This window comes from Aythya ferina (assembly GCF_964211825.1).
Source record: "Aythya ferina genome assembly, chromosome: 22".
Classification (NCBI taxonomy): Eukaryota; Metazoa; Chordata; class Aves; order Anseriformes; family Anatidae; genus Aythya; species Aythya ferina.
In genome coordinates, this window is record NC_140320.1 from 588540 (window position 1) to 607664 (window position 19125).

At 40.8% G+C, this 19125-nt stretch overlaps 1 protein-coding gene across 8 annotated transcripts in view; it reads right to left on the reverse strand.

Moving 5' to 3' along the window:
- CDON (cell adhesion associated, oncogene regulated) overlaps positions 1-19125 on the reverse strand; it is a 54592-nt gene that overhangs the window by 570 nt on the left and 34897 nt on the right. For 7 of the 8 annotated variants that reach the window (XM_084495584.1, XM_084495580.1, XM_084495579.1 and 4 more), the window contains 9 exons: positions 18920-19048; positions 17035-17241; positions 16187-16368; positions 14696-14801; positions 11364-11486; positions 9648-9875; positions 8258-8532; positions 5762-5841; positions 550-803 (listed from right to left, as the gene is read on the reverse strand). In XM_084495584.1, coding sequence (XP_084351710.1) covers positions 550-803; positions 5762-5841; positions 8258-8532; positions 9648-9875; positions 11364-11486; positions 14696-14801; positions 16187-16368; positions 17035-17241; positions 18920-19048 — 1584 coding nt within the window. The remainder of the gene's footprint in view (positions 1-549; positions 804-5761; positions 5842-8257; positions 8533-9647; positions 9876-11363; positions 11487-14695; positions 14802-16186; positions 16369-17034; positions 17242-18919; positions 19049-19125) is intronic. The other variant, XM_084495586.1, reaches the window with a different exon arrangement.

The window sequence follows — 19125 nt, forward strand, 5'->3', positions numbered from 1 at the left end:
CTAAGCAGGCACAAAGCCTACATGCAGCATTAGGCAACGGTTTAGAGCATCAGCTCTATCCAAGCACATTGACAAACTTATATCTAATAGGTTACATTAATTAGGTCAGGATTATGCAGCCTAATCTCCATCTGCATTTCTGTGCCTGTTCTCACCTACGGGATGAATCTAAGCCATTATGGATACTTGCTCATTAGGAAAAACTCCATTAGGCAGCATTTCAGCTGTCTAGGTCTGGGAGACCACAAGTATGCTGTACCACAGGCAACTACAAGCCAGCATAAATCAGTCTCAGCCTCATTATCTGGAGCACGCCTGCTAAATGAGCTCCATTAGAGGCATCAATCATAAAGGGCATGGCAGCCACAGGCACCTGAGCATTGCCACTTCTATTTTCTACAACACAAAAGGTGGAACACTTAATAGTTTTTCCAAAGGACAGGTTTGTGGGCCTAACTACTAGTTCCTTCGCAATAAATTATCATACTGCTTTTCTGCGGAATCTACCTGGCTTCAAAGCCCAGCGGTATCCTCTTCAAAATGACTTACCATCTGTGTACTCCATGGAGAGCTGATTCATGCTTTCTCGACAGCAGGGATGCTGGGCGGAGGGCTGCTCTGTCTTCTCTTTGCTGTCCTCCTCCAGCTGTGCGCTGCACTCAGGAATGCTGGAAGCTAAGCACATGGCCACCATGACATGATTCAGAGGTTTCATCTCCAGACTGTCCTGCTGGTAAGGTGCTACGATGGGCATGACAGGTAGCGTGTTGCTGCTGAAAGTGCCATTGGTTTTGGTGAAACACCTGAGGACATAAGCCAAAATGGAGTTACTCAGAGCCCTGATCACCTGCACGTTTTTTCTTTCCACTGCTTGACTTATCTTGAGAAACTGCAATTTTTAAGTACTTTACCATGATTTATTTACTATAGCAACGGTAAGAATCTTGCCAAGTAAGTTTTGACTATATTTTTGGATCAATCCTGACATTAAGAAAAAGATCAAGCATTTTTTCTCCCAACAGACAGCTGAAAACATTGTAAACATTTGCTCAGTTACTTCCCCCATCTGTTGTGACCTGATGACCTGCCTTGCAAGTCCATTTCTTCATCAAGGGAGCCCCATAAAGCAGGTTTTCACTGCCAAGAAAAAGAGCTCAAGTTTGAAAACCAAGCAGCAAGCTTAAGTACCTTGGAAAATAAATACTAAATGCTATTGGAGAGAATGCAAATTAGAAAAATATATTCAACACTATAAACATAAAACCCCTGTGTGGTGCAACTCAGATTGTGGCCCTACAATACATGTGTAAGGCTGTGAAACTGAAGTTAAACTGCTAAATCAATTGTTACAGCCAAGGTATTTAACCTTTAAACAAAAAGGAGCTAGAGACCTTAACAGACATTCATACCACTGCAGTAAGCAGGGAAAATGCCTTGTGTTTAGAGTTCCATTAACAACATAGATTCACTGAACATTTATGTACGTAATTCCTACAAAAGGAAACCCAAAATCACACTTCACTGTGGTTTTATACAAAACCATAATTACCAGAAAAAGTAAAAGGTTGATTTGTATAGTTGCCATAAACTAGGAAACCACCCCCAAAATGCTCCTGGTTTTGAGGCATGGAACAGAGATGGATAAGCAGATGAAGTGAAAGCAAGTATCCCACAATGATAACCTAATGCTATCACTGTGTCCTGTCCTTTAACCACTTGTTTCACAGTGACCAGTGAGGGAAAAAACAAACAACAGTGCCCACTCCCATCTGAACCATGACATCAGACCCCTCAGCACGGAGATATGGATGAAAAATGACTCAGCAATGCTGTTTTCTGGCATTAGTGAGACCACTAGAAAGGGGAGCATGTTCAAAACTAGTGCTAGGGAATGATACTCTGAAGCACTCAAGAGAAAGTTAAACAGGCTTCAAATTTTACACACAAATGATATGCTGATATGCCAAATGAATACAACTCAGAGCATTCTTTTGCTGCCAAACCTAAATATAACTGTCGCCTGTTCTGCTCATGATGACAAGCCCCATCCATCTCACTGCACGCCATTGTTTATTACCACTTACTACACCACCTAAGTGCTGGCATTCGGAGCTGGCACCCATGGCTGTGCGCAGCTCTACGTGGGATCAGATACATTTAACTGACGCACAGCAGAAAAACCTATGGTGTGTAACAAGATACAGGGGAGCTTCTGGAAAGGAATCCATCCAGAAATCATTGAATACTTTTTTCCCCCTAAATAAGCTTGTTTCAGTAATCACCTCTAGCCAAAATAACATGGTTGTACATACTTATGATGTAGTCGTGCAGTTTGAACTACGAGCTCGGTAGAGCTGGAGTACCTGTCATGCCTGTATTGAATAAAAACAGCTGGAGCACTAACATATTTGTGAGGCTTCTTCCATAGAAGAACTGATACCCAGGACCTGGCTGTTCAGGTGCTACCTCATCCGATATAAAGTGTTTCTTTAGAGTGACTCTGGCCCAAAACTGGGCAGAGCTGATCTTTACGCTGCTGAAGGAGGGGAAACATTACTTTGACATTAGCAGTGATAGGGTATCGGCAATCAGAGCTTACTTGGATAGCAGCTGATGCCTCAGCACCAAAGGACTGAACTCAGAAACAGATTTAGAACTGGGAGACACTAAGCCTGGCAGTTACAGAAAGGTCCTGACAACTCCCACGGTGTGCTTTTATTCTAAGGTGATGGTGATGAGTAAAAACACCACACTTGAGGTACTTCTGCTATACACATGGCCAGAGCCTCACGTTATACTTCCACCTGAAAACGGCAATTGACATGGCCAGAACTGAGAAGCAAAACATCCATTATCTGCGGAACGCAAACAAACTTTCTAGACAAGAAGTGGACAGCGTTCTCCCCTCACAGATGAGGTGGGACAAGCGGCAGCACGGGATGGGGCTGGGAGACGCCCATGGGCTCCTGCAGAGACACCCCAGGGGCTGTGGCAGGGCCCAGGAACCTGCTGCCTCCAGAGTGGCACGAGGACAGGGCTGCGCCTCACTTCGGCACGCAGCAGCTCTCCTATTTTGTCCTTCCGCTCACACAGCAGCCTCCAAGTCATTATTCCAAGTACCAAAATACCACAAAAGCCACTGAAGAATCCACATGAAACACATCTGGTCTTCAAACAAATCCATTTATTAGTTTGCATTTCTTTCCGCAGAGGTTTTGACTACACTCACTCATTATTTAAAAAATTCTTAGAGAAACCCATTTAAAATGTTTGGTTTTGCATGTTTATAGGACTTGCTTTTTAAAGATACAGAGATCAGTGTAGTTCTTTGTATTACTCTACTGGCTTGAGTGAAGTTTCAAGACAGCAGTTCAGCTTTTCAAGCTTAAAAAACCACATTCTGACGGAAACTAGCCATGGGCGTATCCAGAGCAGAGCATGTGTGAATAGCAATGGAAAATCTCTGCTGCAGAAAACACATTTTGCATCATTTCTCAGTGCCAAAATCCTACAAACCATAATCTGACTTAGAAATCTGCACCGGCCTAATTTAGATTTAAAGAGCTGGACATTTGGAACATGTATGCTGAATTTGATCAGGACACAGCAATGTGCCAAAGTGAACTTGCAAAGAAGAGAACTACAAAAATGTAAATTCCTCTGCAACCACAACAATCTAGAAAATTTTAGCGCAAAAGCACCAAAGAACAAAAAATCAGTTTTGAATCCTAATGTAATAAGTATAAATCACACTTGTCTTACTGGCTTTGTCCACCACAGCAAAATGGGTATCCATATTTCAGCAGCTTCTACCTCTGGCAAGCCTCCATGAGCAGTAACAAGAGCATGAAGTGCTAATTTAAACAGAAGACCAAGGGATTTCATTACCACAGTGGTGAAACCTGCTTCGAGATGGCTCTTGGTGCAAATAGCCATGGTAGCCGGCTATTAGATACACTAAATTATCAAGATTCATATGTGCATGTTCACAATTCAAAAAATTGCCAAGTTTAGTCCAAATCAGCAATAATAGAAATAGGCTACTTCTGGAACTGACAGTGAAGTGTTCTAGCAGAGCACCATGCATCTGGCATGCTCATGTTTTACTGAGATCCTCCTGTTGAAGGTGTCTCCACTTCAACCAAGGAACTGTCTGCTTTTTGTGCAGTAATTCGAGGACAGGACAAGGCATGGGTCCTTCTCTGTGTGTGGAGGACTCGGCGCAAACAGAGGGGACAGCCCTGAGCAGAGAGAGAGCATGGGCCCCAAAACCTTGCTGAAACCCACATACTAGGCTGTGCCTACCACTGTAGCTTTCTCCTCCTCCTCACCCAAGCCATAAATGCAGCTCAGAAGCCCCTGGGGTAACATCAAGCCGTGTCCTCAGTCCTCCCTGCTCCCCTCTCCCATGTCCTCCTTCCGTTCCCCAAGCACAAACAAGGGGATGGAGAAGTCCCAGCTCTCAGTGAGCGGCTGCGCAGCTCCCCTGCCAAGCGGCACTTCAGGCTCTCCTCTGGGGTAGGCAGCTCCAAGGGACAACTTGTTTCCGAATCAAGCAGTCAAATATAGAACAGGGAGGTGAAAATTCAAAGTTCAGCCACTGCTAATGACCCATCTGGGAAGAACATCAGTCACACAGGATGGAACACATTCTCCCCTTTCTCTTAAGAAAAAAGTGTAATTAAAAAATTAAATATGCTTAAAACTGGAAAACAAGCTATTAATTACAGCATAACGCATACAGTATGTTCCAAATTATGGCCAGTTGTACACATCTTGATGACTGCTGTTACACACGCTGCCTTGAAAACAGACAATTGGCTCATAATGAAATGGTAGCTCTTTTCCCCTGCAACCATCTGCGAAATCGGTCCCAACAACACAAGCCCAGCTCCACCTGCAAGTAACACCTTGTCCCCTTTGCACTATGGGGATGAAAGATTTTAATCCTATTTTAAGCTATATATTAAAAAATAAAACAATGAAAACAAACAGCTTTTCTGTCTTCTGTAACGGATTAATTCCAACTCAGCTTCTTCAGATGTAAACTGGAGGGCAGCTGCCAATTTTAATATGAGAAAATTCAAAGTATGATTTAAAAGACCCCAACTTTACCAGTCAAACTGGTCCAATATGTCTGACTTTCAGTCCTATTTTTAGTCATTACAATAACCAGAGATTTAATCAGAAGCCTGGATGGATATTCGTTAAAAAAAATAAAAAATAAAAATCTAGATTGCCTACTACTACATAGAAGACAGATTTTCCCTTATTCTATACAAGAATCTTCTTTCTCATGCAAAAATATATGCGGTGCTAACAAAGGCTAACCAAACTGCTACTGAAGGTCTGAAGAATCTCAAGTACCAGGTTTCACAAAGAATTGTGTTTTGAAAGCAAAGCTGCCATTCTAGTTCATTGGCATTCTTAAGAGAATGACAGGAAATGCAAAATACAGAAGACTTGATTAAATCCTATTTGAGAACTCTCCTTTGTATTATTCCACATGGAATGGTTTTCTCTCAAAGCTGAAGAAAAAAAGGTTTAAAAAAAATACTGTGCCCAACCTGCCTCACATTCTGGAGACCATCAAACGAAGAGATCGATCAAGATGAGTTCTGGAGGTTCAATAACTCAATTATTCCACCCCACAGGTTATCGGCACTGCTCTGAGACACTCTCTACTTTAGTTTGCCTACACAGCCTATAAAGGAAGGGCTTCTGCTGAAGGCCCTGACCATAGGTGCAGGTTTTACGTTACCTGTTATTGTTCCGACAGTTTCGGCAGCTGATGCACTCGGAGGGGTCAGCCTGCGGCACTGCTGTGTACATCCCACCACCCTGAAGCAGGAAGATTCAACAATCAGTGGCTGTGAAAGCATACAAGAGACAGTCACGGAGAAAGGAGAAGGCAGTTCAGTGTCAGCTGGTGCCCCAAGACACTTCATTTCCAAACCCTAATCACTTTATCAATCTTCAGATCCATGTCCCGTAATATGGCATGGCAACACTGAGCCATTATACAAAGTCAAGCAGAGAGCTTTTGCCAGCATGTGTGTCAGAGAAAAGTAAATAACTGTAGCTTAGACAAGTATGTGGTAATTTCCCTGGTCTGTTTTCAGCTTAATATGCTCAGGTTTAATTTAATAAACACACTGTAAATATGTTTATTTTTAACACTGATGACAGACATGAAAGCAAATTGCTTTTCATTAGCAAGCTGTGCCCATTTGGGGAGACGGAGTACTAAATTCGCAGGGCTGATGTCACAACATAAACCCATCCCACTTTCCTGTAATTACTCCGATTAGATCAGTTTACTTCACTACACTGATTTTTGAAACATTTAATATTTTTACAGATGGGGTAATTCCTTAGCCAGCAATGACTCTGGGTGAGAGGGATTTTGTGTTGTTAGTTTTGGCTAGAGGGGCCATTACAAGCAAGTAAAATGCCCAGATTAACACATACCTCATTGTTAAAGCCTAGGCGGACACCAATGTGAGAGCCATTTGAAAATGGTGCCATGGAGCCAGGCTACCACAGCGTATTTTGGGAGGGGAGCAAGTTTGGGAAAGCTCATTTGACTTTGGAGATCTTAAACAGTAGGTAAGGGTAAGGGCGGCTTATGCAAAAACAGGGCTAGCCCTAAGTTTTTGAGGCTGCTTGGTCAGATATGGATCACTGAGGAAACGCCTAATTAGTCCTGATTTCCATACTGGCCAGTTTTTCTCTTCCTCATTCAGCCCAATCAATGAAACAATAAAGAGTCCTAATGAGAATGAGAACATCCTGTTCCTCTGCTGTGCCTCATCAGTGTGCCAGTCTGAGCTCTTCTGTGTGGGAATGGATTGCCGTACTCAACTCTGCACAACATGGAGGGGAAAACCAAAAAAAACAACCCAGTCACTGCTCACAAGACGGCATACTGTGATATTTCATGTTTGTATCTCGTGGCACAGGGTTTTGCAGAGGAGCTGCAAGTTCAGAGCCCTGTGTTACCAAGTGCCCTGCACAAGACCCCTATTTCCCTAATTTTTTTCTTGGAGGCAGGAAGGACAAAGCAGCAATGCAAAGTCCACAGTGCTGTGTTGCAAATTTTCTTATGGGCTGGCTTTCAAATGCTACAAAGTCTTCCCTTCCTGAGGGCTTGTGCAGTTTGAAACTTTCAAGAGTTCACCCGCTGGGGGGTAGACAGGTCAAAAAAAAAACCATGGTTCTTGTCTCGGTTGCTCTTTGAAGCAATCAAAAAGCAATACTATTTGTTACATGAGCAAACCAACGAAAAAATCAGGTGAAGAACCTACTGGTCTAGCCTCAAAACCAGAGTTATCTGAAGTGGCAACTACTGTGCAAGTGCTAATTTGTTGTTCAATAAAACGAAGTACTTGTGTTCAATTACTAACACAAACAATAGCCTCTTTTTTTTTTCCTCCAAAACCAGCATGCTGTTTCTCAGACTTTTGAACTTTTTCTTTCAGTTTTCCTGAGCAATGTTCACAGTTTTGAGTAAGTTTAGTAAGTTTGAATGCAAGCCATCTGTTTCCATAGACAATAATGAAATCATTATTGTCTCTTGGAAACAGGACACATTTCAGCAAATGAAGTATTTTTCCACAGCATACAAAGGCTGGATCGCAGACTTAAATAAATAAATAAATAAATAAATACTAATTTATTTTTAAAAAGGAGCCTGTCTCAAAAGTCACAAACAAGGGCCTTAAAAAAAAAAAAAAAAAAAAAAAAGCAGTCTTATTATATTGCTGCATTTCAAGATGTATGGGACATTTTATTTTATGGAAGCTCCTGCTACATTCGTGCTTTGCAATAATTAATAGCATTGCTTAGAGTTATAGATCTGAAACAGGTGGGGGAAAAACGGGTGATCCATAAAGCTGCAGAATAAGCAGCTATAATTAAATCTATTTAATTTGAAGATTGAGAAATACCATATGTACAAGTAAAGTATCTCAACCCAGTACAAAAGTATTCTCAGAGCTTACATGCTGTTAGGAGGAGGGTAGAGGCAGATTTCCCAGAGTAAGAGGAATTCTTGCTGTCATCTGATATTCTCAAATGAAAACCATGATGTTTGTATCAGAAATATCAGCCCAGTTGCTTCCTTTGGGAAAAGTCATTTAGTGGAACTGGCTGTTATCAATGGATGAGTATTTCCCCACCCGAACTAAGCCTGCTTCTACAAACTGTGTAAAACCCAAGGTCTAGTCTGAGCCTTTCACTCCATGTAAGAGCTTACATTCACAAGGTGGTGGGTATGTTTGTAGTCCACGTGTGTCCTGGACAGGGAGTTGGTGTGCCCTGGGTAAAGTCCAGCTCCTCCGTTCACAATCCCATTAACTCCGTTAGCAACTTTATGATGGATGTGCGGACAGCCATTGCTGAGGCCGCCGTTGCTTATGAAGTTCCCGTGGATGCTGCCGTTGACACAACTTGTGCCAGGTAAAGTCGTGTACTCAATCCTTTGCCCATTGATATCTGAACCTTGGTACAGATAGCCAGGAGGGTCATATTCTGCAAAAGACCCAGGCATTATTACGGCAGTTCTGCTACAAACAGCATACTTATTGCCAAATTAAAAGTTTAACAAGCTTCTCTAAGAAACCAAATCTCATTTTCTCTTTCTGCAGCTTTTGTAAATTAACTGTAGTGTCTAAGTGCTTAGTATGCAAATGTAGAAATGGAAAGCAGCCATATCCTGGAAAACAGACGAGGAGCATTGGTCTGAAAGGACTCGGTCAGCCAGTCCCAGCAAAGAACATTCTAAAAACAGATAATCTGTATGTATAATCAATAGATCCTTCTGCTATCTGTTATGAACTACTTCCAGAAAATATCTTTGGGCTGCAATTGAAGACACTATCTTGTCTTGCAAGTTTTGCTTAATTTCTCGTTGTCAGAGAGTAAAGACGTTTAAAAATAAACGCAAGCTATGGAAAGAACAAGGCAGGCTGATTTATGCATTAGGAAGAGAAAAGACTACAAAGAACCTCCATTAGCTCAGAATCATTTTGTGGTCATAGAGCACCTTGCAAAGGCTGCTTAAACTCCAGTGCATCTGCTCAAGGCTCCTACATGCAAACTGGCAGGTTTTCCCTATTACCACCTTTCTGGAAGACCAATACATTGAACACACTTTTACTGTGAAGGGACTAAGCAGTAACACAGGACTTGTCCTTCTAGTGCAAGAAGTCCCTTCACTTTCCAGATACACACAGGGCAGGGACATAGACAGATGTGGCATTTAAGTCTCTGCATTTTAACAACTACTTAGGATTACATACAAGTTCTGTCACTGCAAACAAACAAATCTGTGCAGGTTCTTAAGGACAGAGGCTGAAGAACTTCATGCACTGGCATTTCAACACACCACTCTTTAGATAAAACTGCAACACAACCTTACAGCAATGCAACAGGGCAGTGAGCATCTATGCAAGGAAACAGAGACATGGCTGTTCTCAAATATTCACTTAAGGCACATCTAGAAAGCACAAATCCCTAAATAAACGCCAGTTGGCTCTTAACAGGAGGATCCCTGTTCATAAATTGTAATATGAATGTTACTAATTTTACTCTGATAATATTTTTGTCTTGAACACTGAAATGAAAGGAAAACAAATATAACTCACTCTGCATGGTGTTTTGTTGACGGTTCTTCCACAGGCACATGGCAATGAAAACAATCAGAATAAGGACCATCACTCCAAGGACACACCCCACAATCAAATACAGCATGTCACTGCTCCGAACGGGGCCATTTGAAAGCCCACCGCTGCTTCCCCCAACCCGGTCAGGGGAATTTGGTGGTGTGCTCAGGTCTTTTATTGGATATTCAGATGCTCCTGGCATGCGTTTCACTAGGTGAAAGAATAGACAAGAATAGGTACGTTCACTAAACAAGTCTTCTAAACGTATTTTTTCATTATGAAACAAAAATAATTACTGCTGGAGTTTGAATGCTAATACCTCAAAGAGAAAGTTTCCAAGTCAATATTAAAAACTATATTGAGAAGGCCAACTACTATTGGGTAATAACTATTTGCCTTGGAAAACAGTTATTATCCAGACTGCTAACCCTCTCATTGAGGTCACTTGAAACTTTAACAAGCAACTCGACGTATGCAAGGCCAGAACTGCTCTAACTCCCAACTTGAAAGAGCACAAATCTTTCCACTTCTGAGGTCAGGAAAAACCACAACACGCATTTCTATCATATAACCACTGCCAGATGACCTACTTTTATCTGATGTGAACCCTGCTAACCCCATTTTCTAAACCATACTATTTAAGATGCTAAGAGCTGAACAGAAATTGCAGAAAGCTAGTCTAACACAGAAATTAAATTTACATTAATTTTCAGCACACCACAACTCAGATTCACTCCACTTGACACTAAAAAGTAGGCTTAAAGAGGTGCCTGGCTTAAGAGTGAAGCTGGTCAATAGAGAGACACAGGCACCTCCATACAGATGTGTTAGATAAGCAGAATCCCTGCGAGCCTGGAAGAGATCTATTTTAAGGAAGAAGAGGTATGAACGATAGATTACATCTTGCCAAGTTTAAAATTAGGGAGGAAGGTTATATTCCTTGCAGGAGGAAAACCAACTGCACACACAGCCTGAAACCCTGCAGCTCCTAACCTTTCTTTCAAGGGCTTTGCTACTAACTTAACGAAATTTTGATGCTTCCGCTCCTAGAGGGCTTTTAATTTTTTTTTTTTTTAAAAAACAACATTTTTTCATAGCTCTGCATTTGAAGTTTACTGTCTGCATTTCCCCTTTACAGCCTTACTTGGTTTTAGAGATTAAAGGAGACAGGAATTCTTCGCAAAATAAATGTGACTGCCATATCTGACACTTCCAGAGAACAGTACAAACTTTGTGCCAGAGGCATGCAGGATTAGCGATGGAGGCAGCCAACATAACCATCAATTGCTGTGGTCTGCACTTATACAATGTGTCACAGAGCCCTGAAGACATAAAACAGACGTACAAATCAATTCTGTCATCTCTGAGAGCGTGATTGTCTCCTAAGGAGAGGCTATCATCATAGCAAAAAAACAACCCAGAACAACAGTACTATTGCGTTGGCCAGGCAAATCTACAGAGTTTTGCTAAGAGTCTTTCTTGGGAGTGTAACATATCAGTTTCCACATGCTCAAAACAATCCTAGCTATCAAAGACAAAACAATCCCACAAGACATTCCAGAAAATTACAGTCTTCATTACAGCTAGCTTTTGTGCTGCAAAAAAAAAAAAAAATCAACACAACAGATATTTGATGGCAGAGAACACCACCTTTCACACGATCTCACAGACAAGCAGACGCACTAGCTACGTGCTCACCTTTAGTTTCACAGATCATCACGTTGCTGTACTCGCTTTCACCACCTTCATTATAGCACTGCATTTTTATGTCATAAGATGTTTCTGGCTGCAGGTGATTTATCAAGTGCCATTGCTTTGTACCTATGAAAAATAATCAACTGCATTTAATTTATTTGTATGAGTCAGAGTTAGGTATGAGTATGTTGCAGTGTCTTTATAAAACATGGGGTATTGCAGCTTTTGTGGCTGGCACAGAAGTTTTATTAACAATTTATGGACTTTTTGAAGTCTAAGCATCTTGTGAAATATATTAAAAAACCTTTGGATGAATGAAGTGCTGGAGGGGTGTGGTTTTTTTTCCCCCCAAGTGTCTTTCTTCACAAAAACTGGAAGTCCCTGAACTCAAAAAAGACATCGAAGTTTCCAACATCATCTTTACATTTGAAATCAGCAGCAGTTCTGGGTATCTTTAATATGGAACTGCTCTGTTCTACCCTGAAGTGTCCCACAGCATTTTACAAACAATTTTTTTATTTTTTTTTTATAGAATAAGCTTTCCTTCACTACTTATTTGAAGATGGGTTATGCTAGTTATTCACAATATGCCAGGCAAAGAACAAGGTGAAACTGGCAAGGCAATCAGAAAACAGATTAGCTGCAGACAGGAAAGACTTCACGGAAATAAGACCCTCTCCCAGTTTGCTGTCCTGTGGGATCTCTGGAAATGCACAGTACCAACTGAAGCAGCCTGTTTTCACAGTAAGGATACATCTGGGTTACTCAACTAGCAGAAACCGCAAATAATTGAACATACATTTTATTAAACATACTAGGAAACAAAATTAGACAGTAAGGCTGTCTCTTGCGCTGCCTGCCCCTGCAGAGACAGATTCCAAGCCAAGCAATCTTCTCTAATAGGACGGTTTTGTCATCTCTGGCTCCCGGCCAGCATTTCATTTAGACACCCTCCTGAAGTACTGAGCACTTCAATATAAATCACTCTCAGTTTTTACTTTCACGGGCTTGTGACAAATTTTAATAAACAGGGATCCTTTTTTTTTTTTAGTGAGTTTAATTAACTGTTTGAGCACTCCTAATCCCTCTTGGAAAATACCACCTTGAACTGTTTCCACTGTTTCTAAGAAACTGTCATACCACCTACTGATTTAAGCATTAATAAAAAATAAAGCCTCTTTGGCTGGCAGGGGCTGTCACCACGACTCCACTCGAACTCTCCCAGACCCACGCCGGGGCACAGGTACCCATGCCCAGCCGCAAAAGGCCCCCTGGAAAGGGCAGCAGGCAGCATTGCAGGGTTCGGGAGCTTCGGGAATGGATGCACCACGCGGTCCAGGCTGTCTTGTGCACTGCAGGCATCCTGAGTGACCGCACGCGAGTCCTGGCTGAGGCTGGAACTGGCCTTTTCCCTAAAGCGCACGTTTTCCCAAGATCCACAGTTCTTCCCACCCGCCCCCCTCCCCAAGCATTCCTTTCGGTAATTACTACACCAGGTTTTAGGTTTCCGCTTCAAGCCATTAGTGGAACTGGAATCAGTACAGGCACTTTAACTGTCCTCTTCGTGCACCATTAGCAAGGAAAAACATTTAAACAACTGAGATCAGACTGCATTTACATTTTAAATTGAATCTCCAGGACCCTCGAAACAGAGAAGCACTGAATGTAGATGCAGGATAAGGTAGGTTTTTCTTTGCTTTTTCTTAAAACTGCTGAAAGATAGCAAGCAGCCATCTGAGGTTTTTTTTTTTTTTTTTTTTTTTTTTTTAAATAAAATCTGATTTGGCCTGTAGCAGCATTCATTAGAAGAAAGTCTTCTGCAGCATTTTGAATGTCTCGAAAGACAAGACTTAACAGGAAACGGTAAGGAAAGCCTACGGCAAGTACTTAGCTAACACAGGCATCACAACACTTTTTCCACTACACACACAGTCATTTCAAGATAAAATTCCCTGTCAAAAACAGACAGATAAATTCAAATGAAACAGAGGGGAAAAAAATTTAAGAACAAGTGACTTACAGAAAAACGTCCTAAGTCACGTGTTTCTATACATATTTCACTTCAAGTGCTTCCAATCACACTTTAATTGAAAATAGCTCTTTTTTCTTCCCCCTAAAAAGCTAATTTAGGGGAGCACAGTAAAGAAAAGTTCTTGTTTAAATATTTCCACCAAATGAGTTTTTGTTCCAGGGTTTGGCAGAGCAGAGCAGCTGCTAATGGTTTCAGACTGCCACAAAGAGTTCAATACACACACACACACACACACACACACACACGGGGAGAAAAAAATCAGAAACAAGCTAATTTCACAGCACAGTGGAGCCCACTTAAACAACTAACTGCTTAGTGTATAAGATTTATAAACACACAAGTTCTGTCTAGCAAAGGCTAAAATACATTTGCAGATGAAGCTGCAGTCTGCATAAGCTTCTTTAACGCAAACCTCTGAGCAGAAACTCTGGATCTTTAATAGCTTTAGAGAGTGCAAAAGCTTATGTCACGCATCAAAGTCCTATACAGAGTATTGTCTAGCTGGGAAAAACATTCAAAATAAAGGCCCATTCCCCTTGAAACTGAAATAAATGAGGGGAAAAAATAATTAACGTCATCAGGACAGAATTAGATCACTGCGTTTACTCAGCCCAAGTAATAAGGACATTAAGTAAAATATTTTTAAAAGGCTTTTCCACTTCTGGACTAATATAGACATTATCTAATAACTTCTTCCAGGAAAATGATGATCTAATACGCACAGAGAAAAAAACTGATTAACAGGCAAAATGAGGCACAAACATACCTGCATTTGCAGCACACTACTACACCTGAGGCTAAAAGCAGCTTCCTTATAGCAGGAGAAGCAACTAAGCAACGTAAAAGGAGAGAAGGAAAATCACACACGAAGTACTGCCTAGTTTAGAAAACCCATGCTGAAGTAAATCATCATAAAATCCATCTAGTTATAATACAGTCTGTAACAGATACACTTAATTCTGGGTTAAATCTCATCTGCGATAGTTTCCCTTTACTAAATTACTTTAAACTAAACCAGTTTAAATAGAGCTACATCAAGGATTTGCAGCAGTCTAACAAGACAAACTTAAAAACATATTTAATTTTCAAGTTTCAATGTAGATGAGGCTTCAGAAGGAAAAAAACAAGTTCATGTGTGGGCAGAATTTAATGTTATGTAGTTGAGATAGCTACTTCTGTGAAATATATTGTAAAGACTCAGTTTGGGAAAAGCAGTTTAGATTTCTTATAAACACAGCCAACATGGCTACATGATGTTCTTCCCCATCAAGTAGTGTTACTAAGCAAGCAAAGTGCACTGTACCTTCTACAATATCCCTCTTGTAGTCGCTATCATTGTCACTGTCCGTAGGCCGATAATAGATATAAAATCCTTGGATAGGTGTGTTGTTGTTGCTTGATGTAATATACTAAAAGAGAATTCCAGAAGACAGCATTAGGGAAGAAAAAAATTAATGCAGTCCTACTGAATTGTCATCACTGAGTCTCTTCTCACCTTGAAATATCTATTTTATTTTTTTTAATAAGATTGTGCAAACAAGGTATAGAAGAAGGTTTGCATAGAAACCACAACACAAAAAAGGGCTGTCAATTGCTGTGGATGTGCAGACATAGGTATGACTGACACAATGCCGAAGAGGATGAAAGTTTCCTGCAGAGCTGCAGAAAGAAGAGTTCTCTGCCTCTCAACTCCTCAGACCAGCCAAAAGAGGAAGGGTAGCACTGGGACAGAGCTTGAGCTGGGGATGACACCTTCCTCCCACATCACTTTACAGACATTGAAGTAGGGGGTCTGAGCATCAACAACCTGAAAATTCGAGTGATTAATGGAATGGAGAAGTTAAGACCATTTTTAGTACAGCAAGAATTAAAGTCACTCTAAAATTCAGTTCAGGATATTTTACTATAACTTTAAATTATGTAGCCTCCTGAGGAACCAGAGGTTATTTCAAGTTTATTACCCTTAACATCTCTTAAGACTAAGCTAGTAGAGCGAACTAACATTGCAAACTCCACACGTTAAATCCTCCAAAGTATACTAGGGGGTTAGATTTCAAAACAAGAGCAAAGAATTTCTATGGCTTTCAGTAAGGACTTTAAAGTACTTGTTTACAAAAGACAAGGTACTGGGGTAAGAAAAGTGTTTCTCTAACATGAAACCTCTATTAGAAGCAAGGGAAGACGTCAGGTTTCTAAATACAGCACCAGTTTGAGCCATCTCTGCCTGGATTGACACAAGCAGCAGAAATTGTAGCAAATGAGGCCAACTGCTCACAACTGATGGCATTAGCAGTGGTTTGGACAGGGTAGTGCCTTCAGATATGTCAGTGCAAAACCCTGGTGGACTGAGAATGCTGCAGCCTTTCACTGAAGCTGCCACTTGGTGTATCTGTCATAACCCAAGGAGCGCTCAGACGAGCCCATCATCTCAAAGACCGTGTGACATCCCCAGGGAGTGGGGAGAGGAGAGTAATGTGGAGGGAGGCTAGGGGACAGTGCAAAAGGGAGCAAACAACTGACAGGGCTGCCTCCACAGAGGAAAAAGGGTTTGGAAGTGGGGAGCAAAGGGTGCAAGAGGCACACGGCCTGGTAAGTTATCCTATTCTACCATACAAGAATGAAGTACATTTACCCTCTTCTAGAAACAAGATCACCTCTGACTATCAGGTGAAAGAGAAAACACTCACTATTCCACAATTAGCTTTTAATCCTTGACTTTTAAGAGCTTCTAATTAGCCAAAGCAGTAAAAACTGTCCCACAACTGTGAGAAGACCAGAAGCTGATGATACTCACTGTCCATTTTAACATGATCTGAGTGTCACTGATGGCTTCCGTATAAGCTATGTGAGGTCCTGTGATGGGGCGGTTGGAAAACCGGTTGGTGAAACCAGCTACTTGGTAAGGGCGAGACGCTGCACTTCGTGGACTCTCCCCATAGTTGTTCACAGCAATCACACGGAACTTATACATTTCTCCTTTTAAGGGAAAAAAGTTAAAGAAAAGAGTTATAGCAAAACAAGTACTAGAAACAGGATTCAAGGAGAGACTAAACAGATTAGGAAATAGTTTTTGCACAACATCCAATTAGAAAAAAAGCGTAGGACTCATTGCCACAGACTAATGTGGCCATCAGAAATATAAACAGCTTGTAAAAGTGATTAGGGAAATTCACTCAAGAAAAATCTAAAGACACAGTGGCAGCCATAAGGCTCAGGAAGTCCCTAACTGCTGGACACCGAGAAGATGCTTCAAAGGATACCTATCATAATCCATTCCCCCTACTCATAACTCCTTCCCTAACATTTTATGGCTGGACAATGGGAGAAACAAAAAACTAGTACAGACAACTTTCCCTTAATGCATTTTTCTTTTCTTTTACTTTGAGTGCTTTCTAGAATGACAATTAAGTTAAAAATAGCAATAATACACAAAGCTCCCCTCCACTTGGAAAAGTATTAACTTATGGTGTGGAATTTTTTTCCACTGGGAAAGCCAGAAATCAGCTTGAATTCATATGATGAACTCCTATCCCACAAAAGTTAAAATGAGAGAAAACTTGAACTCTGTCTCTTCAACTGGAGTACTCATCTGAGCAAACACAGCAGCATTAATTGCTTCAGAGGAAAAAACGTTTTTAATACCTGGCTCCAAGTTACGAACTTCCACAGACAGCTTGGAAGGAGAAATGTTATCAGCTGCAATTAGCCAGTCACTGTTTCGTCCCAAACGTTTATACTCTACTTTAAAGGCAGTAATGGGGGAACCACCGTTTGCTCGTGGTATCCATGTGACATAGACAGATGATTCTGATGCTGTGGAGATTGTGGGTCTATCAGGAGCTTCTGGAACTGAAATAAGAAATTCAGTTAAAAGAGTATTAGAGGCAGCTGAAACTTCGTTTTCTACAACTGATTAAACTAATTTATGATTAAATTAGACTTTGTATATTAACACAGAGAATCTCAAATCCTCTTATAATAACTATCCCTCTTACTCTTCTGAAAAATATGCTTGAAGAGCAGGAGTTGAGAAAATGGAGGAATTAACTATTTTACCAATGTAATAATCAAACAGGTATGGTGTTACACTACCCCAACCCATCTCTACATGGAAATGGAAACACATACTAAGTGAATGCAGAAAAAAATGGTTATCATTTTTAAAACCCTGAAATTGCCCTAGATCCAGATGAGACTTCAACCCATCCACACTAATGAGCTATATTGCCAAAATCATAATTTGGAAGAAATAATAACAAAGAGCAAACAAAACATGCAACAAATGATATACTTACTGAACTCACTTGAAGTTACAGACAGCAGTAGAACAGAGAGAACGGAAAGAGGGGGTGTTAGTAAATCTGGTTTTAACCATTCTGAGAGCTAAGACTTCACTGGACTATCTTACATTCATTAACATGGAGCCTGCCACTGATGAGAGGAGGAACCAAACAAGGAACAGAAAGCTGACAGCTTTAGGGGCATTAAACAAGCTGAGCATTTGCAGCTGGACACATGTAAGTTGTCTCTTTGTCTGGCCCCTCTGATACTTAGCAATGTCACGAGCATGCAATGCTCAGCTCCCCTCACCTGCATTATTAACCCTCAACTTTGGTTCTACACAAACTTTACACATCATATCACCTTTGAGGTCTCAGCCCAAGTAAATTTACCAGATCAGGTCAATGAGTTCAAAGGCTGGGGTGATAAAATAAAAAAGGACTATAACCATTGTTTTCATGGGAAACCAAGCTTTAAAACAAAAAAAATTACACCTAACTGGAAGTGGTTTTTATTTTCTTGCAGTAAGAAATAAGTGTAGCCTTGAGAAGCCACAGGAGATCATTCAGAACAGAGATAGTCCACTCAGAGAACTTAAAACTTTGACACGAACATTTCCCATTTCATCTCTCCCTCTGCATCTTTTACAGTGAAAGAGAAAAGTAGAGTATTTAACAAAAAGCAACTGCAGGTTTAAAAATTAGCAGCAAGAATGATACATATTAAAGACTACTTTTATCTAATTTTTTGAGAACCAAACATGCAGGTGATTCCTGCATGATATCCTTTCAAATCCTATATTCACTAGATTAGGACATGCATTTGCTAAATTCATAGCTTCAAATACCTCCCCATGGAAGCTGCACTCTGTAAGAAGTGCACTACAACTTGATGACTTAAAGTAGCTGTGGAAACATGAGGTATCGAGGCAGCTGCATACAATGCTAGCTCACAAACTGGAATAAGTTAACCTTTCAGTTAACCCCAAAAGCATGAACTACCATCTCTTCTTCTGGAAATGCAATAAACAGAAAATCTGACAGCTTGAAGTTGCTGCTATCTGATCTCACTCACTGAAGTTCCACAAGAAAAAAAAAATAACTGTCTCAAAGAGGCTTAAGGAATACATAAGAAATAAAGAATAGAAGCATCTAGAACAGTAATAAGCACTTCACAAATTAACCTAGATGCATCTCAGTTCACACTAACTTCTAGCACATGGATTACAAGCAACCCATATACCTACCTCCGCTATGTCGAGACAGATCTGGAAGTACGACACCAAAATTATTTGTCCCTTCATGAATGACGGGATGTTTAGGAATGCCTACTGGTGGAGATGGAGCCTGAGTGTTTTTCGAGGATGATGTTCTTTCTAAGAAATGTTTGATATACAGTCAATCAATTCAGGGATTGGATAAGAAAGTGCTGTTCATTGCTTCTTGCAACATG